Genomic DNA, 26156 nt, shown 5'->3' with positions numbered 1-26156 from the left:
CAGCAACTTTATAATATAGTTATTATTAACAGTTTCAATTTACAGATAAGGTAATTAGGAAACAGAGCTGACATCCAAAGTGCAAGCAGTCTGATAACAGAGCCTGTTTTCTTTCCAACTATGCTAGCATGAGAAAATGACAAAGCTAATAGGTGTGGTGGTGCTCACCTGTAGACCGAGCTACTTAGGTGGCTGAGGCAGGAGAATTGCTTGAACCAGGAGGTGAAGGTTGCAGTGAGCCGAGGTCGTTCCACTGCACTCCAGCCTAGTGACAGAGCGAGACTTTCTCTCAAAAAAAAAAAAAAGTTACATAGCTAAAATGAACTTTCACCCTCTGCTTTTGATGAGAATTATGTATGTTATTAAAAGGTCATCACGCCGGCTGCCATGGCTCATGCCTATAATTCCCAGCACTTTCGGAGGTTGAGGCAGGCAGACCACAAGGTGAGAAAATCAAGACCAGCCTGGTTAACATGGCAAAACCTCGTCTCTACTAAAAATACAAAAATTATCTGGGTATGGCTGCTGTGCCTGTAATCGTAGCTACTCAGAAGGCTGAGGCAGGACAATCACTTGAACCAGGGAGTTGAAGGTTGCAATGAGCCAAGGTCAGCACCACTGCACTCCAGCCTGGCAACAGAGCAAGGCTCCGTCAAAAAAAAAAAAAAAAAAAAAAAAGTCACATGTTGTTCATAAACTCTGATTAGAAGTTATACATTTTAATGAAAGCAGGGAAATTATTTAAAATATACAAAATTAAGTTTGGCAAACAAAATACTTGAAAGTTGTCATAAAAATGACTAATGGCAGAGCTTAGTGGTAAAATATAAATAGTTCCTACAGATATCCTCATACTTATTTCATCTTTTTTTACTAGCCCCAATATTAGACATGAATTTAACTAGGAAGTGGGTCACTTCACATTCACTCACTTTTTCAATATCATGATTATCTCACCTTTTGTCATCATGTCTCTTTTTTTCCCCCTTCCTCTACTTAATCTGTCTCTAGTCTTCATAGAGTCTACAAACTTTACTAAGCATCTAGCACGTGCTGGCCACTATGCCTCTTAAGACAAGTCTCAGCCTTACACTGGGGAGTACAGGCATCAGGCAGGGCTTCCTAAAGGACATGGAGACTGGAAGAAAATCCATGACAGGAATGAAAAGAGGGATGGAATATGTTTTGGATAGTAAGTGCTGCGAGACCAAAGAATTTCATCGAGGCAAAATAACAAGACCGTTACGATTAAAATATTTTTCTGTTTTTTTGAGAAAGATATATTTATACTATAAAAGTGGCAATCAAAGTTTATCAAATTCAGTCTTTGAATACTTACATTTAATTCACTTTTTAGCACTTCTTCAAGAAGATGACTTACATATTTGTTATCTTCCTCTATATCTGTAACTACACAAATCTCTTGGGAAATTTTCTCTGAAATTAAAAAAAAAAAATTACGTTTCAAACAAAACATATAACAAGGCCCTAGGATGCTGAAACCTAAACTTACCTGATGTTCTTAGCTGTTGACCAAAAATAGGAAGGTTCTGACTTTAGCCCAAGTGGATTAATCTGTGTCCACACTAAGATGGCCTTGATCCAGTTTACGACCCCAGTCCATAAATCTATCCATTAAACACTTTGTGGGTGAAGAAGCAGCCATTGTGCAACTAACAGAAATAAGATATTTTAGGATGCATTCAGTAGGGAGTAACTAGAGGTGACTACCATTTCAAGTTCAACAATTCAATCTTTCCATGTTTATAACGAGTCTCCCAGAACCCAACAAATTCCTTCTCAAACAGATTCACTCTTTAGGCTACAGGTTATTCCCTATGCACAGACTTACTGTGCCATCCAGTGCCCTGGTTAAGTACATCATGTTCCTTGGCATTCCTCTAGATTTTCAATTCAATAAAATTAACTTCCTGTTCTGACTACAGCCATAACAAGTAAAAAACAGCTGAAATAATTTTCTTCACATCTGGAAGAGCTGAGATGGTCTGATTTAAAATTTATGAACTATGTGACACAGTGATAGTCACCTCTGGAAACCCTGGATACATTCTCTCAAAAGATATTAAGTCCTGCTCTACAGCAGGCAAATCAGAAGGTACCCTGATTCAAGGTATGGTGACCTCTTGTTTTCATGATATGAAGTTCAACCATGAGCTGAAGTCTGAAATTTTTTCTTAATCCCCATATTCCTATCTTAAAATTTTTCAGTATTTTCTTCCTTCCACTATCTTTCAGTTTCATTTGCTGCTTTTCTTTTTAAAAATGTCTAAGTTGCTGACTCTCTTCCTTTTTTCTACTATTTACATTTAAGTCTCTAAATTTTCCTCTAGTAACAGTTTTAGTTGTATCTCAAACAATGTGATATTTTCACTCAATTTAAATTACTTCACATTTAGTTTAAAAGATGTCATTTCTTTTTATTTGCTTTTGTTTACAATCGTATCATTAGAAACATCTAATTTCTATTGTTTCTTATTTCACCTATGGATTATGTAGAATTTTACTGTTTTTATTAGATTGCTATGCAACAATTTCTATAAATTTGGTGGTTTAAACACCACCCCATTAAGTAGTTCACAGTGCTACTGGTGAAGAGATGAAGGAGGAGACGGAGAAGAAAGTGTGACGGAAAAGGTGTGAGGGGAGTACATGAACAGAAATGATAAAGTAAATGAGACAAAATGTAAATAGCTGGTTAAGTACTGAATCTAGGTAGGTAAAAGACAGGGAAGCTATTTGTGTTATTTCTGTATCTTTTAAGTTTGAAACTGATTTAAAAAGTACCCTCTCCTAAAAACAAAAATTAAGAAAAAATTTATGAATCTATATTAATAGCAGTAGACTTTAAAGTTCACCTCTCGTAAGTGAACAAAACATAAGGATGTAGATTCTAGATTCATAAGTAACGTCATAAGAAATATGGTGGATCTACTATTGTCTTGGTTTCTACATTGTCAGCTAATCATTCCTAATTCCCAGTTATTTGCAATCTATAGTGGTCTGCATTTCACAGGCCAATTTCTTACAATGTCTATGGAACCAATCAATATGTCCTTCCTACTGATAAATTCTCTGTCTACAGTCATTCAAAGATTAGACCACAAACCAAATCTTTATCAATTTCTAATTCAATGGTTATCAACTGGTTGCACATCACAATCAACATAAATATCTTTTTGTTTTCCTTTTATATTTTCAAATATCAATGTGTAGTGCATATCAAACAAGATACTAGCCTACATATTTGTAAAGTTCCAAAAGTGATTCTGATGTACAGCCAGATTAAAAACCTCTGCTTAGGTACTGCATTGATTTTTTTTATGATGTCAGAATTGTAAAAAGTTCTGTCACATATAGAACCTTTATAAATATGGTTTCATATATATAACACCAAATTTATACTTTATATATAGTGTCATACATATCATTTGTATCATATATACTATATAGATATAAATAGTAACAATCTATGATCTACCATATATTAATGATACTATTTAGAGAGCTCTACCTGTTTATACCTATACAGTGTATATTTCATGTTAACGTTTTGTTTGCAAGTTATTAAATAACTTTCAAACTTAAAAGATACAATAATGAAGAGCTTCCCTTTTACATAGATTTACTAACACATCGCATACGTATCATATATATATGACAATATATAGATGATACTGTATCTTTAAGTATACACAGGTAGAACTATATAAATGATTCTATATATGTGTGCATGTATCTGTATGTATACTATTTGTGTGTGTTTATATATAGGGTATGTATGTATCCTACTATAGCCAATCACCTGAAATGGAATATTTGGGACTATTTTTGCATTTTTCTTTAATCTTCTGTGTGGCAATTGGAGGATGGTGAGGATGGTGAGTTCACTGAGAAGAGAGTTGTGTTCAGTTGACCATTATACAGAAACTTTGATATTTCTGACATACAACTATTTTAAAAACCCAAACCCACACAAACACTATTCTTATCTGCATGCCTCACTGGTTTTACAATTAAGCAATCCCTCACCTTTACAAAGGTGATATTAAATAAGATAACATATTTAATAACTACAGATATAAGAAACCTGACAGGCATTCAATATTTGTTGAGGGAAATATAATTTTTAAATTTTTATACAATTTCAATTCTATATCTGAACAGATGCTGAAAGTAGCATATTGATACTTTGGCAGCTCTTTGCATGTGTGAAATGAGAAGAGACCAAAGAATGATTTCTATGCAGTCAAATTTTCTTTAAGGATTTTACTTTTTAAAAGATTATTATGAAGCACACATCCGTAAAAGGACAAATCGAGGGCAAGGAGATGGACTTGAAGAGTCTTTTCATTTACTGATGACTTCATTGTGTTACGCATTGTCTGCTCAAAATTGAGTAAGAAGTGACAGCAACTATTACTGCATTTTCCAACTAGTGTAACAATTTTAAGATTCATCTTTCTGTAGAATAAAATATTGTCATTTTAAAAATAGACATGTGTAAGAGGAAGGCAGGAGATGTGTGTAAAAGACTACATTTTGCGATTTTAGTAAGGATTAGATAATGTGTAAAATTATTTCTGGTGCCTGGTACTAGGAAACACCTAGTCGATGATGCAATTATGCTGTTATGGGCACATACATTAAGAACATAAATTGAAATAACTTCTGTCTACTCAAAAATATCAATTTCTGACTTCAAATTAATTTATTCTTTATGGTCTTGATATTTCAAAGTTTGGTAAACAATCCATATCAACTGCATCCCACTAAGACTTTGTTTCAAATTTCCAAGTTTTAGCAAACATGCCATAATCATATGTGACAATGGAATACAAGTTTTATGTAATACAGCTATGTTTGCATTTCTGAATTTCTTTAAAACAAATGCCTACTCGTTCTCATTGTTTAAATCTTAATATCTCCACTAAGATCTAGGCTGAAGCATTTTATGTGATTGCTATTGACAATTTCAAAAGCATGCTGCACTATCAATCTTCATTGTGGATGGTAATTAAGATAGTCTCAAAAAAAGGAAAAACCAGTAATGACTGTACCTGTACCATAGACTTGGAAGTTCAGAATAGAAGAAAATAGAACTACAGGAGCAGGGCTCCAATAAATTAATTGAACCTCCTCAATCTCAGTGTTATTCTAGTAACCCAAAACTCAATGAGAGGAGGAAAGGCACACGAAATATTGAAAAATCATTTTTTCACAAAGCACAAAATTCTTTCCAAACTTATGATTAATACTGATGATTTTCTCAAAGAAAGCAAAGCACGTAACGACTACTTTGAGGTTAAAGATATCAAAAACATAGAAGCCTTTAGAATTCTTAATCTCTGTTCCATTAATAAAGCACTTCTTAGAAAATTCCAGAGGTTGAACTAAAAATAGTGAGGCTTATCACAAAACCATTTTACATTCCAGAATTATACAAACTTTAATACAAAAATCTAGTCTTTGTACTACCCCTGAAAACAGACCTGAGAATAAATTATAAAGTACTTAGACGTAACATTAAATGATACATGACCTGTCAATTTGACTGATATCAGCCTCCAAGTTTTAGTTTTTACATTACCCTATTTTTTAAATAGCTTCTAAAAAGGCAGTGGCAGTGGGCAAAATACTAATGTCATAACAAGTAGGGTCCCCCCAAAATAATTTTAACATATAATCTGATTTACACTGAATAACTTTGTCTATAGCATTTAAAGGTCACATAGCTTGTTATGATTTAACAGAGAGAAAACTCACATCAGCATAATCGATAGCCTTGTATTGAAAACTAAGCATTAAATAAGAAGCCCAGATTTTTCAGTTAATACATCAGCCAATGTCTGAGAACCTCTAAAGGGTAAAGATATATATATATATATATATTGCCAACTAAAATTATGCCAAAAAGAAACAATATTCAACTTAACTTTCCTGGCTCCAATGGTTAATTTGTGTATCAACCTGACTGGACCACAGGGTACCCAGATATTTGGTCAAATATCACATTAAGTGTTTCAGTGAAGGTGTTTTGGATTGAGATTAACATTTAAATAGGTAGGATGAATAAAGCAGATGGTGATTCACACTATAGGTAATCCTCATCCAATCAAATGAAAGCCTGAGACATCTACTCTTCAGATTTTGGACTTACCAGCCTACATAAGTTGGTGAGCCAAATGTTGATCTGTATCCATATCTATACCTCCTCTATTGGTGTTCCTCTGCAGAACTGTCTTATATGGGCAAAGCTCTAAGCATTCTTCACCAGGTAACCAGTAATTCCCAGGTCCTCATCATAGGATTCCCACCTCTTCTCATCCTATACAAAGCAGTCAACTCATACCTTATTCGTCAATCAACCAATGCTTCCTACCAATTTCTTGAACCTACCTATAAAATACATGTTCCCCTGCCTGCAGCATGATCTAATTCTCCAACAAGGTTCACTTCAAGTGCCATCTGTTTTAATAAGTATAGCCTGTGTCTTAGACACATTGTGGTGTATTTGTGGGTTGGGTAGGAGAAGAAATGCAGAGGTAACAATCACCAAGGAGACTGTTGAAACTAAAAAAACCCTATTTCTAATATATAAAAGTATCTCTCTCAAACACATATCAACACACCAAGCATTCTCCTTCTATTGAAGTAAAAATCACTGTATTATTGAATCTGAGTATTCCTGAGGAAAGGCCTTTCAGCATAGGATTTCAGAAAAAAAGAAATCTGTATGTAATATGATTCTTCTAAGTTTATTCAGAGTTGATATCCATGCATTATGTACCAAAAGAGCCATGCCAGTTCCTTATAGTCATTTCAATAGTCAGCAGATGTATTACTCCTTATTTAGTGCTCATGTCATACTACATCTTTTTAATACTGCCTTTGCTTTTTATTATGGTAGGTACTTTTTTATGTTTTACCTAATGACTATAATAAAGGAGTATGAATTATTTTCTCCATTTTATAGATGAATAAAAGCCATCTATGAAGCAAGTAAACTGCGCAAAGTCAGGCATAAAATTGTCAACTTTAAGATTTCTAACTGAAATCTATGTGAAATTAGCATCCTGAAAGATTATTTTCCTCTAACACTGTTTTGCATTTTGATTTTACTTTGATTACAGTTTCTACATTATAGTGCTTTTGTTGTCTTTCTCTTCCACAAGATCACAAACTCCTGAACTCCAGTTTATGATTTCCCAGTGTCATCCCAAGCTTTGGAACACAGTAGCACCAAGAAGATAGCTGAGACTTATTTTCCAGGCTCTGTACTAGGATCATGACTCACACACATTACTATGGGTTGAACTGGGTTCCCCCACAAACTGGCATGCTGGAATCCTACCCACCAATATACTTCAGAATTTAACTTTATTTGGAGATAAGGTCTTTAAAGAGATGCTTAAGATGAGGTCTTTAGGGTGGACCCTTGTAAGAAAAGGAAATATTGGCTGGGCACAATGGCACATGGTGGCTCATGCCTGTAATACCAGCACTTCGGGAGGCCAAACGAGTGGATCGCTTGAGGTCAGAGGTTCAAGACCAGCCTGGCCAATCTGGCAAAACTCTGTCTCTACTAAAAATACAGAAATTAGCTGTCCATGGTGGCGTGCACCTGTAATTACAGCTACCTGGGAGACTGAGGCATGAGAATCACGTGAACCTGGGAAGCAGAGGTTGCAGTAAACCAAGATTGCACCACTGTGCTCCAGCCTGGGTGAAAATAAGGAAATATGGACACAGACATCTATAGAGGAAAGACTATGTGAAGACAAAGGATGAAGAAACCACCTACAAGGCAAGCAGAGAGGCTTTAGACGAAAGGAAACCTACCAAAACCTTGATCTCGGACCTCTAGCATCCAAAGTTATGAAAAAACAAATTTTGGCTGTTTAAGCCACCCAGACTTGGTACTTTGTTATGGCAGTGCTAGCAAACTAATATACACATTTTCTTACATCAATTTGAATAAAAAATTGGTGTTAAACAAAGACTGTTTAAAAAAAAAAAGACAGACATAGAGAGATCAAGAAATTATCAGTGGAATCTTATTTTAGAGGAATAAAAAATACAACCATTTTACTTTCAAGCCAGTAACAACTATCAGTAAGTCAAGATAAAATATTTATTTTAAATCTATGTATTCTAAGGAAAAAAAATGAATAAGACTTAAAAATATTTTAACATAATTCCAATTTTATTAAGATGTAACATAACAAGCTGATGATGCACCCCAAAGAACTACAAAAACAAAAATCCAAAATTTGTAAATAGAAAGAATGATCACAACAGAGCTTAACAAAATAAAGACTAAAAACACAATACAGGCTATCCACAGTGGGTCACGCCTGTAATCCCAGGATTTTCGGAGGCCGAGGTGAGTGGATCACCTGAGGTCAGGAATTCAAGATAAGCTTGGCCAACACGCTGAGACCCCATCTCTGCTAAAAACACAAAAATTAGCCAGGCATGGTGGGTACATACCTGTAACCCCAACTACTCTGGAGTCAGGTAGGAGAATTGCTTCAACTGGGGCGGTGGAGGTTGCAGTGAGCCAAGATTGCACCACTGCACTCCAGCCTGGGTGACAGAGTGAGACTGTGACCCCCTCCAAAAAAAAAAAAAAAAAACCCAAAACAAAAAACAAAATACAAAGATAAACAAAATGAAGTTTGGTTGCAAACCACCCAAAAATAATAATTATCATCAGTAAACCACTAAGCAAAAAAGAACCACCGAATAAAATGAGAAAGAAGGGAACATTATAACTGATACATAAAAATACAGAGACTCACGAGAAACTATTATGACCAACTATATGCAGATAACCAGGAAATCTTAGAGGAAGTTGACAAATTCCAGGAGACATACAACCTACCAAGATTGAATGAGGAGAAAATAAAAAAAAAATTAACAGACCAATAATTATTAATGATATTGAAGCAGTAATAAAAAGTCTCTCAGGAACTAAAAACCCAGGACCAGATGGATTCACTGCCAAACTCTAATAAACTTATCAAGAACTGGTGCTAAGTCTCTTCCGACTATTCCAAGAAATTGAAGAGGAAGGAATTCTTCCTAACTCATTCTTTGGGGCAAGCATCACCAAAACCAGACAAGAATACAACATTAAAAAAACCAAAAACACTACAGCCCAATATCCCTGACAAATATCAACAAACTCCATAGAAAACATTAGCAAACCAAATCTAGCAGCACATCAAAAGATAACACACCACAGTCAAGTGGGATTTCTCCCAGGGATACCAGATTGTTCAACATATGCAACTTCATAAATGTGATACATCCCTATCAACAGAATAAAGGCTAAAAACAATATGATACTGTTAATAGACATAGAAAAACAATTTGATAAAATTCAGCATTCCTTTTACACAAAAACTCTCAACAAATTAGGTATAGAGGGACATACCTCAACACAACACAAGCAATATGTGATAAACCCACAGCTAACATTATACTTAATGGAGAAAAGCTGAAAAGCCTTTCCTCTAAAATATAAAGAACAAAAAAAGAATGCCCACTTTCACCACTCCTATTTAACACAAAACTGGAAGTCCTACACAGACCAATCAGGGAAGAGAAAGAAATATAAGACATCCAAATTGGAAAAGAAGTTAAATTGTTGTTCCATTGCAGTTGACACAATCTTACCTTTCAAAAAACCTAAAGACTCCAACACAAAAGTCTTAGAACTGATACATTTAGTAAGGTTGCAGGAAACAAAATTCAACATACAACATCAGTCATATTTTCATATACAAGTAACAAACTAGGTAAAAGAGAAATCAGGAAAGCAATTCCTTTTACAATACGTAGTTTAAAAAGTAAAATAAAATACGAAGGAGGCAAAGATCTTTACAACAAAAAACTACAAAATACTAATTAAAGAAATTGAAGAGAACATTAAAAAAATGGGAAGATATTTATGTTTATGAATCGGAAGAATATTGTTAAAATGACCATACTACATCTAAAGCAATCTACAGATTCAATGCAATCCTTGTCAAAATTTCAATGATACTCTTCACAGAAAGAGAAAAAAAAAATATCCTGAAATATGTATGAAACCACAATAGATCCAAAATAGCCAAAAGGAATCATGAAAAAAAGAACAAAGCTAGATGCATCATACTACTGGACTTCAAAATACACCAAAGCTGTAGTAACGAAAACAGTACAGCATTCGTTTAAAACAGACACAGAAGACAATACAATGAAATAGGGAACCAAGAACTAAATCCACACATTTACTGTCAACTGATTTTCAACAAAGACACAAGGAACATACAGTGGGAAAAGCACATACCCTTTGACAAATGGTGCTGAGAAACTGAATACAGCTAGTGCTCGACTTACGACCATGATTGGTTCCAACAGACCGGTCGTAACACAATTTGGTTGTAAGTTGAGTAGGCTATATGTACAGTACTGTGAAATGATGTTATAAAAATCTTTAAGTCATATTTTATCCTAATTTTCTTTGTTCATTTTATGCCATTTGTATCATCTCTACACCATTTTGTTTCTTATTTTTACATTCGTCAGGTGTAAGTAAAACACTGCATTACCAGTACAACAGGCTTAATATTTGCAAAACATACAAAATTACAAAATACAGGTGCATACAAAAATACAAAATACAGGTTTAAAAAATACCATAGGAAACATTTTCCCAATTGCAAAACATATCAAAATATATAAACATGTACGAAACATTTTATTGGCCGCTGATGCTTGGCTGCGGATTGTTGATGTCGTCATCTGAGGCAGCAGTTAGGGTTACCGGAGTTGGTTTTTTCATAAACATAGTGAGCTTTGTCTGAATTGTATGTTTCTTTTTTTCTTCATAAATTTCATGATATAGAAGAAACACATTGTGCGTCATCCGTTCAATCCTTGCAAATCGTTCGATGTTTGGGTCCATTGCTTTGAAATGTATAAGAAGTTTATTGGGAGGGGTTTGATGAAAAATATCCAAGACACAAAACACAAATTGCTGTACCGAGTCTGGGATAACAGTTGAAATGGTGCACGCGGAGATGGTAGTGCTACCAGAAGCTGGTCCGCACTGTCGTACGCCCAGCTGGGCAACGTTTGCTCTGCCAGACGCGGAGCAGTTGTGGCTAGAGATTGTGGTGGTAAAGTCGAATGGTCGTAAGTTGCATAGGTCGTAAGTCAATCAATGCCTGTATCCACATGCAGAAGAAAGAAACCAGACGCCTATCTCATCATATACCAAAAACCAAACCAAACCAAATAAAAAACCACCTCAAAATAGACTGAAGACATAAATTTAAGATGCAAAATTATAAAAATAACTGGAAGAAAACAGAGGAAATTCTTGAGGACATTGGTGTACAAAAGGATTTTATGACTAAGACTCCAAAAGCACAAAGAACAAAAATAGAGAAATGGTACTTACTAAAGGAAAAACTTTCTGCACAGCAAAGAAAATCAATAGAATGAGGAGAAAATCTGTTGAATGAGAGAAGGTATTCGCAAACTTTCATCCAACAAAGGACTAATATCTACCATACACGAGAAATTCAACAGCAAAAAAAGAATCCCATTAATAATTAGGCAAAGGACACGAATAGACATTTCTTAAAAGAAGGCACAAAAGGCCAGGTGCAGTGGCTCATGCTGGTAATCCCAGCACTTTGTGAGCCCGAGGGAGATAGATCACAAAATCAGGAGATCACGACCATTCTGGCTAACATGGTGAAACTCCATCTCTACTAAAAAGACAAAAAATTAGCCGGGCGTGGTGACACATGCCTGTAGTCCCAGCTACTTGGGAGACTGAGGCATAAGAATCCCTTGAACTTTGGAGGGGGAGGATGCAGTGAGCTGAGATCACACCAATGCACTCCAGCCTGGGTGACAGAGCAAAACTCCATCTCAAAGAAAAAAAACAAAAACAAAATGAAAACATACAAATGGCCAACAGATGTCTAAAAAAATGTTCAACATCACTAATCCTCAGGAAAATGTAAATCAAAACCACAACGAGTTATCAACTCAGCCCAGTTATAGGGCTATTATGAAAAAGACAAAAAATAACAAATGCTGCAGAGGATGCAGAAAAAAGGCAACTCTTACGTTGGTGAAAATGTAAATTAGAACACCTCCACAAAAAACAATATGGAGATTCTCAAAAAACAAAATAGAACTACTATACACTACTCAGTATATCAAAGGAATATCTGTACCCCAATGTTTATTGCAGCACTGTTCATAACAGCCAATTTACCATATCAACCTAAGCATCTATCAATAGATGAAGAAAATGTGGTATATATACACAATGGAATACTATTCAGTCATAAAAATGAATTAAATTTTGTCATTTGCAGTAACACAGATGGAACTGGAAGTCATTGCTTTAAGTTATATATCCCAGCCCCAGTATGACAAATATTGCATGTTGTCACTCACATAATGAAAGATTTAAATAATTGATTTCTTAAAGATAAAGAAGAGAAAGATGACTACCAGGTGGAAAGAGTAGTAGAGAAGGAAATAAAGTGAGGTTAGTGGGTCCAAACACACAGTCAGAAGAAGTAAGTTTTAGTGTTCAAAAGCATAATAGTGTGACTATTAGCAGTTAACAGTATATCGCATATTTTACAATAGCTAAATGACAACACATGAAATGTTCTCAAAATTAAGATAATAAATATTTGAGATGATGGATATCCTCAATACCCTGATTTGATCATTATACATTGTATTAACATATCAATGTAGCCATAAATACGTATAGATACATACCAATTTTTAAAAATCAGAATTTCCTAAACTTTAAAGCAGTAGGCACACATGTATTATTTTCCTTCTTACTTCCATTTGAGAATATATACCTACATTTAATTATTTCCATCTGGAAGTAGAAAATATTCAATTATGCAAATAAAGGTGATATATGATTAAGAGAAAGTATGTAATAGACTAATTCAAGTGTGATATTTAATATATACACAAAACGTTTCAAACAGAACAAAAGGATATTCTTCAAAGATAGCAGTAACAGCAGAGATACCATTTTTCAATTTCTATAAATCTCCATATAAACCCAGAACTAGATAAAAACCAAAAGCCTATGAACAACGTTGTAAGCACAGAAAAACTATCATAACCCTCAAAATACAGCTAAATGAAGATGAACCACCACCAGACACCAAACATAAGACATGGGAATACAAGCAGAAAGAAGCAGAGGGAAGCAACATAACAGGGTGTCTGATAGACTGGATAACAGAAGAACCCCAAGTTAGCCAACAGATACTCATTGAAAATTGGAGTAGACCAACTTGAACAGAGCTCTAAAAGAAAGAACTTTACCCAAAAAATTGTCTGTGAAGTTAATAGAAAGAACATTTGGTCAGACTCACAGAAACTGTATACCCTCAAAATTGGCACACCAGGATTCCCTTCTAGCACAGATCCAACAAAATAAGAAATTGGGAATAGAATAAAGATTATGCAGGAATGAAATAAGTTAAAGAAAGAAAACGTACATATAAAAGTGAGAGAGGAAAACAGAACTAGGAAATCATGCAATTGGACTGCCATATATGTAGTTACCACAAGAAAACAGAAGGAGGAGCTCCTTGAACTATCTGGAAAATGGGCTTCCCCTTAAAGTTTAATTTTATTAACTTCTTAGAAAAATGAAGAGAAAAGCATCAAATCCAAACACCATATAAAATTATTATAAGAAAAAAAAAACAAGCAGAATAATACCTCTAAAGATATAAGGGCATATCAAAAAGGCGTGCTTATCAAACCAAACAAAGCCATAACCTTCTATTTCAAAGCAAGCTAAAAGGCATTAAGGTAACAAAACAAGGTGTTAAAAAAAAATACAATTTACAGTTAGAAACAGTCAACTTAGGTGAGTAAAGTCAGAAAAAAAATTAGAAATAAAAGATTTCAGAAATGAGGACTAAGCATGGAATGACTCAAGTAAAAATACAATGGACTCCAAAAACTGTAAAAATGAGGAAAAATCTCTAAATGTAAAAAAGGTTAAAATGATTCAATAGAAAATAAAGATGATGCAACATACACATAACAATCCATGATGAAAAGAACGGTAAAAATAACTCAACACTTTTCTAAAATTTTTATTTATATTAAGAGAAAGTATTTTTAGACCAATTCACTTACAGTATTTAATATATACACTTAAAATTATTTCAAACAGAACAAAAGGGTATCTTAAAAGATGGCAGTGATGGTAGAGATACCATTTTTCCATTTCCATGAATCACCCCCAAAAAAACAGAACTAGATAAAAAAACCAAAATCCCATGAACATTATACCAACAAATGTAGAATCAGAAAATACTTCAGTATTCATAATTTTCTATTGCATCGTTTCAATTTATTTTCATTTACAAATTGTTCACTTAACTTCAGTAAAATTGCCGCTGTGTATAGTAGTTACTTTAACACCTTGGAGACTTCTATAACCATAATCAAGTTATGAAAACATTTAACCATCCCAAAACACGCCCTTCCCCAACTCCTACCCCTAGGCAACCACTGACCTGTTCTTCATTAACTACGGTTTTGTTTCTAAGACTATCACAAATGAAATCATGCAGCATGTAACCTTTGAGACAAGCTTCTATCACTCAGCGTAATTTCTCCAAGATAAACAAATTTTGTATGTGAACAGTTCATTTTTTTTTCACAGGTGAATATCCTTCCTTTGGCTGTATCAATTTATTAATTCATCCACTGAAGGACATTTACATTGTTTCCAATTTTTGGCGATTATGCACAGAGCTTCTATAAATATTCATGTGCAGTTTTCTGCATGAACAGTTTTCCTTTCTCCAGGTTAAGTTCATAAAGGGATTGCTTGTTCATATGGTAAACATACACTTATTTTCACAAAAACCGTCAAACAGCATTCCAGTCACCAGTACTTGGTATTATCAGTATTTTCATTGTAATCATATTGACAAGTATGTAACAATACCTCATCATGCTTTTGGTTTGCTAATATATTCATGAGGAATAATGGTTTGTAGTCACCCAGTATTGTCTTTTTGTGGTTTTTGGTACAACTGGCAGATAAGAGTTCTTCCCTCCACTATTTTCTGGAAGTAACTAAGAATTAGTGTTGTTTGAATATTTTAGAGAATTTATCAGTGAAACCATCTGAACTTGTAGATCTCATTTCTGCTAGTTTCTGAATCATGAGCTCAAGAACATTCTGAGAGACTGGGTAGTTCACAGTTTTCAAAGAATTTGTTCATTTTATCAAAGTTGTCAAATTTGTGTGCAGAAATGTAACACTCCATCATTCTTTTAGCATCTGAAAACCTGTAGTAAAACCCCCTTTCATTCTTAATACCAGTGGCATTTTTGCCATCTTGTGATAGGTTTGTCAACTTTATTCACCTTTTCAAAAACCCAGCTTTGGTTTTTATTTTCATGTACATTTTACTTTTATTGATTTCTACTCCACATATTCTTCTGCTTACTTAAGGCTTACTTTGCTCCTCTATTTCTAGTTGATTATGGTGAATACTTAGTAGATTCAAGACCTTTCTTCATTTTCCACACAAGAATTTAGTGCTATAAAGTTCCTTCTAAGTACTGTTTCGGTAGCATTCTCCAAGTTTTGATACATTTTTATTCTACTTCCATTCAAAATATTTTCCAATTTATCTTGAAACTTTCTCTTTGACCCATAAATTGGTGTTTAGTTTCCAAGTATTTTAAGGTTTCTGTTATCGTCCTACTACAATTTTCTAATTTATTTCTATCAGGGTCACTGAACATACTTTGCATGCTTTCAATTATTTTCTGTTTTTTATCGTGTTTTATTACCCAGGATACTTTGTCTTATGGAATGATCCAGTTGCACTTGAACATTTAATTTTTCTATTGTTGAGTGTAATGTCCTGTAAATGTCAGATCAAGTTGGTCGACAGTGATACTCAGCTAGGCATTCCGACTGTTTAGTATTTGCAATGACTCAGCATTAAAACTTCCAAATATTTTTTTTTTTCATTTTTACTTACATTTGTCAATTCATGCTAACTATACCTTGAAACCCTAAGTGCATATTTAGAAAAGCGTCTCTGCTTGCTATGATTTGAATGTGGTGTCCCCTCCAAAGTTCAGGTATTGATATGACAGTATTAAAAAGTGGGGCCTTTGGAGGCCAAGGCAGGTGTATCACAAGGTCAGGAATTTGAGACCAGCCTGGCCAATATGGTGAAACCCCATCCCTACTAAAAATATAAAAATTAGCTGGGCATGCTGGTGGGTGCCTGTAGTTCCAGCTACGTGGGAAGCTGAGGCAAGACAATCGCTTGAACCCAGGAAGCGGAGGTTGCAGTGAGCTGAGATCCTGCCACTCCACTCCAGCCTGACAACAGGGCAAGGATCCGTCATAATCAATCAATAAGAGGAGATTAGGCCATGAGCGCAGCTCCCTCCCAAAAGGGAATAAAGGCCATTATGAAGGAGGCTTCTCAGTGTTGGGCTTTTTAGCTTGTTCTCCTGCCATATGAGGACACATCTGTTCTCTTGTTCTTCCACCATGTAGGGACACAGTAAAAAGGCCTACACCAGACATCGTCACCTTGATTTTGTACTTCTCATCCTTCAGAACTGTGAGAATAAATTTTTGTTAATTATGCATTCTGTGGTATTCTGCCATAACACCACAAACTAAGACGCTGCTGAGTTTTACCTTATGATGATGAAATGTCCCTCTCTCACAGGTAGTTTCCTATGTTCTAAAGTCTACTTTGATACTAATATATTTACTCCAGTTCTTATGACAAGCATATGTATCGTATGACTTCACACTTTTGGTTTTAACATACTCATATTGGCGGTGGGCTCTTATACAGAGTATATAATCAGGTCATACTTTAATATTCTGAAAATGCCTGTATTCTATGTGCTGAAACCATTTACACTTAATATAGTTGATATTTGGATTTAGAACAATTCGGTTTTTTTTTTTTTTCCCTATTATCTTCTTCTGCTTCTCCTTTCTCCTCTCTTGGCTAAAACTTTCATTTAGTATTCATTTTCTCATTTCTGATCTCTTTGTATACATTTTTGAGTGCTCTAGGAATTGTAATACACTTGGTTAGCCTGCTATAGTACACATAAAATGTGCTACCTCAAATAGAATACAGAAATCTAACCATGGTATTGCTCTCTTTGCCCTACTTGTGTTGCAAGTGTTGCAATGTTGATACGGTTTGGCTGTGTCCCCACCCAAATCTCATCTTTAACTGTAGCACCCATAATTCCCATGTGTCATGAGATGTATCTGGAGGAAGGTAATTGAATCATGAGGGCATGTCTTTCCCATGCTGGTCTCATGGTAATGAACACGTCTCATTAAAACTGAAGGTTTAAAGGGGAGTTCCCTTGCGCATTCTCTCCCGCCCGTCACCATGTAAGATGTGCCTTTCTCCTCTTTCACCTTGCGCCATGATTGTGAGGCCTCCCCAGCCATGTGGAAGTGTCAGTCCATTAAACCTCTCTTCTATAAATTACCCAGTATTGGGGATATCTTCATTAGCAGTGTGAGAACAGACTAATATAGTTCTCTACAACACTGTTGCTGTCCTCATAAAAACTCACTCAAAATTTTATAGCATTTGCTTTTAACTGTCAAATACTTAAAAAACTAAAGAGGATTATATGTGTCTATTTCATTTGTCCAGATATTTATCAATTTTGTTCCTCTTAGGTAAATACTTATGTCGCAAGATTCCTTCTGGTATCATTTGTTTTCTATGTGAAGAGCTTTCTTTAGGTATTCTCTTAGGAGTACATCTACTGGCAGTAAATTCAGTTGTCTTTAATATGAAAAAGTCTTTGACATTTCCTCCTGAAAGGTTTTTTGCTGAATACAGAATACTGGATAGGTGGTGGTTTTTTAGCACTGTAAACATCCTGTTCTACTTTCTTCTGGTCTTCATAGTTTCTGATGAGAAATCTACATTCACATTATTCTTTCCCTCTAAGTAAAGGATCACTTCTTTGGCTACTTTTAAGGATTTCATTTTGTCTTTGGTTTTCACCCATTATCATGAAGCACTGTGTGTGGATTTCTTTAGATGTATCATGTTCGAGCTCATTTACTTATTGAATCTATAGTCCTATGTATTCTGACAAATTCAGGAGTATACACCACAATTTATTCAAATATGTTTTTTAACTACATTCTGTATCCTCTCCCACTGGACTGACAACCTATTACTGTCACAAAAGTGTCTGGTCAATGTTCATTCTCCCTCCACTTTTCTTTCTGGTTGGACTGAAAAATTTCAGACGACCCATTTTCAACTTTACTGACACGTCCTGTCATCTCCAGAGCCCAACCAACCACTTTAGATAGTGTTTTGTTTTTTTTTTTCCCCCCAGTTCTAACATTCTCCTTTGGGTCCCTACATGTTCTGTACTTTGGTGACACTTTCCATCCTTTGTTTCAACAGCAACACTTGCTGCAGCACTTTCACAATAAGTGTTTTATTTTTCAGAGATTCCACCTGTGTCATCTCAGCATTGGTACGGATCATCTTTGCCATGTGAATTTAGTTTTTCCTAGTCCTTTTTATGCCCAAGTGACCTTGAACCATATCCTTTATGTTTGGGTACTCTCCTGTTGGATCATATTCTATTATGGAACTCAGTCCTGTTTAAAACCTCTGTCCAATATGTGTGTTAACAAGAAACCAAACCAGTTGGTCTCAGGTCTCAATTTTAATCATTCCTCTGCATCATGCATCCAATCTCAATTTCATTTTTCAAAGCTTCTGCTGTACTATTTGTATCACCTGTCTCTGTGTGCTTCTCAGTGGCCAGTCTGAGACCAGGGTTTATCCTAGTTCAGTACTTAGTCTTATGGTTTGATGTTTAGAGTCAAATCCATTAATACACAGCTCAGGGTTAGCCCAGAAATTTGTATGCATTACGAACTTTCCTCTGCTCCAACACAATCTCTCCTTTGCTTTTCATATTCCTAAGGGCATCCCATTTCAGCACCCCACCTGAAAGCTGAGGTTTCATTTTCCCCACTTGACCCACATATATGATAAACACACCATGACCAGAGCTAAGAAAAAGATGACCAAGTAGCAGTGTTCACTCCAGCCCTTGAAACCAGAGCAATTCTGAGCAGAGAAATATTCCCTTCCCTAACAACTTTAGGCTCATCCAGACCCCTATTGCTGCTTTTGTCAGTGCTACCACTGTCACACAATTGCTTGAGGTAGCAAAAACATTAGTGTAGAAACAAAACAAAAAGGACAGCGAGGGGATTTCTTCTGTTTCTTACCATTAACAGACCACTTTTCTGCTCCTCTGACAAGAATGACAAGTTTTCTCTTGCCGTTCTGTCTAGTCTGATGCCCATTTCTGGTTCTGGGGTGGCATTGGGTCCAGGTTAGTATACAGCAGAGGAACAAGGTAGCAAAGTTTGCTGCCCATTAGGTATTATTTCTAATGTGAATCTACCATTAACCAACCTGCTACTATTGACTTCAAATCTTCAAGTAACTGTTCCATGTGTTCTGTCCATGTTTTATAGCTTCATTAAGTGGGAGAAATAGAGTGGCATGGTCTTGTTCCACCTTGCCTAAAACTAGAACCTACCTGTGTCTTTTTACATATGAAAAAGTGACCAAAAAATTTGTCTAAATAAAAAAAGCTAATTTGATATAAAATAGATTCAAAATGAAAATAAGATTATCTTAGTTTAATTGGAAGCATTTTCTATTCATATATAAATATTGCTTCTTATTATCAATGGCACCTTATAGTAAATGAAACGTGATGGAAATGTACTTGTTATATTCCTCCTTAATCACGTACCATAATTCTCATTGACAGCTGCTTATCTAACAGAACATTAGCCATCTTGTACCAAAATAGTAGAGACTGTTCAAATCTTTAAATTTCAAAGTCAAAGTCATACTGTCTCTCATTTGCGTAATTTTAACAATAGTCTCCAACCATACACAAATCTGATGGCTACAAATACAGGACTTCAAAGTTTTGGCTGCTTCACTGGTCCACAATATACTAGAGAAGACAATATTCTCAAATACCAAAGACAACTAGTATTTATTGAAGCACATAGGATATTAATCTAGAACTTCTCAGGAGGTCAGGTGTCCTTTTGTGCAGGACTCTTCAATGCTATAGCTATATACTATTAGGTCCAAAAGCAAGAAGAGAAGACATGGAGGCCCTTCCAAGAAAAGTATGTTCCTCTTCCTGTACTTCTTTCAAGGAGTTCATGGTAGCACAGAGGCAGGAAGAATTAGAATGTCAACCATCTCTGCTGAAAGGTGCATTAAGGAATGCCTAGCTTAAAATTCTGAATGCCAGACTCCTTTTAAATGTTCTCAAATTTCAATCCAGTTTTAAGGGCAAAATAACTTCTTTAGGGTTCATCTCCCTGGTTTAATGTTATTTGCAATCTAAAATATAGCCACTTTTCATTAGAATATATGATTTAACAAAACATAGCTGTATACAATGTGGTTTCATAAATGTTCAATTCCAGTGTTATTCTTTTTTTTTTTTTTTTTTGGGGGGGGGGGGCGGTGGGACGGAGTTTCACTCTTGTTACCCAGGCTGGAGTGCAATGGCGCGATCTCGGCTCACCGCAACCTCCGCCTCCTGGGTTCAGGCAATCCTCCTGCCTCAGCCTCCTGAGTAGCTGGGATTACAGGCACGTGCCACCATGCCCAGCTAATTTTTTGTATTTTTAGTAGAAACGGGGTTTCACCATGTTGACCAGGATGGTCTCGATCTCTTGACCTCGTGATCCACCCGCCTCGGCCTCCCAAAGTGCTGGGATTACAGGCTTGAGCCACCGCGCCCGGCTAATTCCAGTGTTATTCTAACTAAAATCTCATAAGCAAAAGGAGTTATAATATATAAATCTCAAAGTTTATCAAAAAGGCCAAAATCTAATCAGAAACATTCATATCTTTTAAAGCTTCCTCTTACCTTCCTTGAACATTGGATCTCTTAGTATATAGGAAGTATATTGTTTTCTATAAACAGTTAGAAAATAGATGTAATCGGGGGTCTTTTATTTTCACAAAACGGTTATATGTAAAGTTTCTAATACAGTTTCTGCTTTACATGTGACAGACGCATGACACATTAAGGGGCCAGGAATATGCATATGCCTTTATCAATTACTTCTACTAAGAGTGGTGTTTTTATTTCATAAGAAACTCAGTATCAATGGAAGAAAGACAAACACTAAGGTCAATCCTCAAGCAGGTGGACAAAATATCCAGAAATCTGTCTCCAATTTTCTGGGAAACATTCAACAACCTGCAATTCTTTCACTGAGCTTTATGGTCCACTGTACTGGCCTCTTGAACTAAAGTTAATGTCCTTTGAGAAATAATGTATCAAATCCAAAAGTAGCCATTTCCAAAAGATATTTCAAGTTGTAATTCATTCAAAATGAGTGCAGTGTTCTCCATTATTCTATTGCATTCCTTGAATCAAAGGCCAATCTTACAGTCTATCTTCTGTGTCACAAGAAAGAATTATAAAGTGATATTAAAGAGAATCACCACTATTGAGTCTTGATGTGTCTAAGTTTCATCTGTAAAGGGGACTCAAGGTTTGTTTGAATACCTTGAAATAGGAAGCTATTAGAACAGGAAAAAGAAAGGCAGGCAGTAAATATAGGCAGAATGGCGAAAAAGGCAATATACTACAGTACAAATGGACAGAGACATAAAGACTTGCAAAAAAAAAACATACACTCCCCCCCCATTAAAAGGTCAAAGTGGTCTTCTGATAAGCTAGCTCACAAGCTAACTGAGCTAACTGAGCATGTTTCAACTGGAGGACAATGGCACACAGGCAGATTTTTTTAAAAGATATTTTGTATTATCAGATCTTAACCACATTTTTAAGTGAGTCACTGAATATAGGATGAGGTTTCCTACCTTAGAACTAAAAGTAAGAACCAGGCATGTGACATCTTGTCTCCTGCACATGTTTTTACATGTAAGCAGAATAGTCAAGCATATGACTGTCTTCTAACTCAATGACAGCTGCTTCTTTCTTCCCCCTTCTTTCTTGCCTATTAAACTCCCTGCTCCTTAAAACTACTCCACATGTGTCTGTCATTTTTTTCTATTTCAACTCTAAAGGAAAAACCTGTTCTCTACTCAGCAGAGCTGTATCAATACTTTTTTTTTTTTTTTTTTTTTTTTTTTGGCTTTTCAGAGTATATGTTCCCTAAGTTAGTAGAGAGAACAGTTCGAAGGAAAAGCAACATTCCAAGGTTAATGACTCATGAAGTTATTTACCAAATGTACTATTTGCTTTGAGCATAAATATTTGGATTTTTTTAACTATCTACATTAAAGTATCAGTGGCTAGCTTTTGTCTGTATCAAGTTTTATTTAGCTAGTTGTTTAATACCTCAATGTGACCTTCAAAAGCAATACATTTACTTGTTTATGCTTAAATTACTATTTCACTGCCAACAAATTAAGGAAATGATAAAAGTAAAACAAATGAACTCTACTTTTCCTAATCCTGACCCAAATATTGAACTTTGCCATGTGCTTTTCTCTTTTTTGTAACAGTAAGATTCCAAGGGGCCCAAACTGCTTTTAAATCCTGTTGCAGCCTTCCTGCTTTTACTAATTCAAGCTTGACGTAAATGTTCTTATATTCAGAAAAGATAGAGTTACAGTATTCTTTGAGAGAATGAAGAACAAAAAAATATTACGTATAAAGAAGTTACGGTATTACTGTGAATATTTGAAAAATTGAGCACCATACTCAAAGCCAGAAACATTAAAAATTAGGGTTACTATATAAATCATCTTAGCTGTCACTCTGCATTGCCCAAAAAACATGACTAACAATACAAACGGTCTCATCCCGGGTCTTTAACAAAAAAAAGCCTGATGAGGACATACCACAGATGCGGAATGTTGTCTGGTTACTGATTTGGAAAACCTGATTTAAAGTTCCTCATCTTTCCAACTTGGTCCAAGAGACTCAACAAACCAACAATATTGCGCAGATCAAATTCCATGATTTTAAGTAAAAAAGTTAAAGAATCCCTAAGAAATCAAGGCACTAGTTTCTGCATATGCATAAAACACAGTCCAACAGTCTTCCTAGTTCTCAGCAATTATGTATCAAAGTTATTCTCATGTGATTTTACTCCTTTCAGTCAATGCCAGTTAAAAGCATATTTAGCTACTTTCAATGTCTAAACATAAAAGAATTTAACTGCTCTTCTACCAGTACAGTTTAAAAAAAAAAAAAAGGTATAGTATGAGGGTAACTTGACAGTTGCTAAGTACTTACTGAAAGAAATCTACTTGTATCACTTATCTGAGTAAGATGTAGGTTTCTGAACCAGTAAGATGCTGTATTTCAGAGAAAATCAATTTCCTGCAAATACTTAAACAGAAAACATTACATAATGACTGGAAAAAATATCAGCTAAAGCTAGTTAAAACCAAAAGGGATGAAATGAATTTCCAATTTTACCTATCTTTCCTCTTTTTTAATACATACCACCATATATAAAAAGAGGTACCATGAGGCAGTTTTGTAGCACAAGCTTACTTGGGTTTATACAATTATAACCAAGAAAGAATAAAATAAAATTTTAAAAATACTCTTTAGCCACAGACTTGAATATATTAAATAGTTGAAGAGTGGAGGTAAAAAATAAAAGCAGGATTTCAGGGCTTTTCTTAGAAACTCTTAGAATATTGACCCTCATGCCAGGATATGTTCAGCATACTAAATCAAGTGTGGGTTGGGACTGTTTGTATGGCTTATGTAAATCTATATAACGTATGTTACCACTGGCATCTGTTACCACTTTAATCATTTGGGTTCATCTGAGCATGCAGAGCAGGCCTGGGTGGGCTTAACTAGCTTGAGGGACAAAAATACAATGCCTCTTTGCTAAGTGGATATTTACAAACTCATCAGTCCAGTGTCTTCTTGTACTACTCCCTAGAAAACTGTTTTAAATTTCACTCACAGAAGCCTGAATGAGTTAAACATTAAAGAACCACCACCAAATCCAACCTTCTACCTAAGGGATTATGAATGCTTTATTTTACATAGTTTTAACAAATTTGTAATTAATTATATTTTAACAGACTGAAAGACAAATTAAACTACCACTTTCTATACATGTTTTCTATTTCAAATAGATGGAAATCCATATAAACATATTGATGCTAAAATAAATTAGGCTTAAAATTACCTAAAAGTATAAGATAAAAATCAGATTTAGACTTGCTATATATCACAATTTGGAGATTTTAGTCAAAAGCATGCCTTGAAGTTAGCAAACCTCAGTACCACTGAAAGAGTATTATTTTCTCCCAATGTTAAAATTCCCATACTACACAAAAGATATTGACTTGAAGATAGATTAAGATGGTCCAAAACACACAGACTACTTGGGTGACAAGTAATTTTCGAGTCAAAATGTTCTTGCAAAACATCAGACATGACATTTATCCTAGAAATGTTTTCTAGTACCTGAAAAAAACAAACAAACTAAGTAAACAAGGAAATCATTACTTTAATGGAATATAATTTAGTGACCAGCAATAGTTGTTATTTGACAGAAAAAAAAAAAAAAAACCAGCTCAGGAAGGACACTTTAAAAAAAACGAAGCACTCATTAGAGAACAAAAAAAGTTCCATCCTAGAAAGGAAATGTTTTATGTCTAGATAATGAACATCAACTACCGGAATTAACAACAAAAAATTAAACAGTACCCCAAATCATTTTAAAGCAGTTATTTTGATTTGGAATTTTATTATTTTTCTGAGCATATCTAAAAATCTGTCATTACAACATTAGATGCTTTTCACACACCTGGGATACCAGTAACACATTCTAAAAGACTGTACTATGTGCTTAGGAAAACACTGGAAGAGAAAATTTTCTGTCTTCCTTATAGGATCATTCTTCATCAGACCAGCTGAAGGTACAGTAATTAACTCAGAGGAATTAGAGCTAAGCAAGCTGAACTTTATAAACCACTGATGTATCCACCCAAGAGAGAGCTCTGCAGTACAGCATCTATTTTAGCAGGCAGCAGGAGCAGCTATGTGAATCAGAGATACAAAATGGACATGTCCTAGAGTAGAGTCAAACTTAAGGACAATGACCTGAGCTTAAATAGTGGATCTTGCTCTTAACTGTGTAATTCAGAGGAAAGTAATCTAGGTCAGTTTTCCCACCTGCAAAATGAGAGCAATAGTATTTTAGTGTGATTGTAAAGAGTAAGTAGATAGCATGTAACGTGTAAGGCACCTAGCATGAGTCCAGTGTCCTCCCCGTCTTGGTTTTAAATCCTGATAAATAATGCTCAAATGCTATAGAATTTCTCTGTTCAAAAAGAAAAAAAAACATATAGTAATAGATATTCTTGTTCCCTATAAGCATCTGTTGGGAGCAAGAAGAGTGGTAAGGCAGGAGAGAAGGGCCATAAAATCCCTTAGAGTCTAGGGAAAACTGCAACTGCATCTATTAGCCTATCATGTAATTCAACTCAATTAAATGTTAGGGGATGCAACCTAAAAATTAGACATTTCTCAAGAGATTGAGACCACCCTGGCCAACATGGTGAAACCCCGTCCCTACTAAAAATACAAAAATTAGCTGGGTTTGGTGTTGTGCACCTGTAGTCCCAGCCACCCGAGAGGCTGAGGCAGGAGAATTGCTTGAATCCAGGAGGTGAAAGAGCCTAGATTGTACCACTGCACTCCAGCCTGGCAACAAAGTGAGATTCTGTCTCAACCAAAAAACAAACAAACAAAAAACCAGGTTCATACAGTGTTACAGGCAATGCTGAAATCCAAGAAGCTTTTAAAACCATAATAAACAATTGTTTTTACATAAATCGAGTGGCAAAATCAGTCCTGAACTTGAACTGCCTTAGAAGCTCTATGGTCTTTATTACTGCACTGAGCATAAACATTTATGCATCTTAAGTTTCACTTTGTGGTGGTATCCAAAATCCCACTGGGGATGTGATATAACATATGATGTACTGCAGTAGCTTCTAGAAGTA

The 26156-nt window shown here is 35.2% G+C and overlaps 1 protein-coding gene across 12 annotated transcripts in view; it reads right to left on the bottom strand.

Moving 5' to 3' along the window:
• Positions 1-26156, bottom strand: part of CRPPA (CDP-L-ribitol pyrophosphorylase A) — a 331189-nt gene that overhangs the window by 186014 nt on the left and 119019 nt on the right. For all 12 annotated transcript variants that reach the window (XR_004271443.1, XR_004271445.1, XR_004271444.1 and 9 more), the window contains one exon: positions 1340-1437. Coding sequence is in view for 9 of the 12 variants with exons in the window: in XM_032286714.1 (XP_032142605.1) it covers positions 1340-1437 (98 nt within the window). In the remaining 3 variants the exon portion in view is untranslated. The remainder of the gene's footprint in view (positions 1-1339; positions 1438-26156) is intronic.

This window comes from Sapajus apella, unplaced genomic scaffold (genome assembly GCF_009761245.1).
Source record: "Sapajus apella isolate SASKATOON/1434 unplaced genomic scaffold, GSC_monkey_1.0 scaffold19, whole genome shotgun sequence".
Lineage (NCBI taxonomy): Eukaryota > Metazoa > Chordata > Mammalia > Primates > Cebidae > Sapajus > Sapajus apella.
The sequence above is the reverse complement of the archived record's forward strand: the minus strand, read 5'-3'. Positions and strand labels throughout refer to the sequence as shown.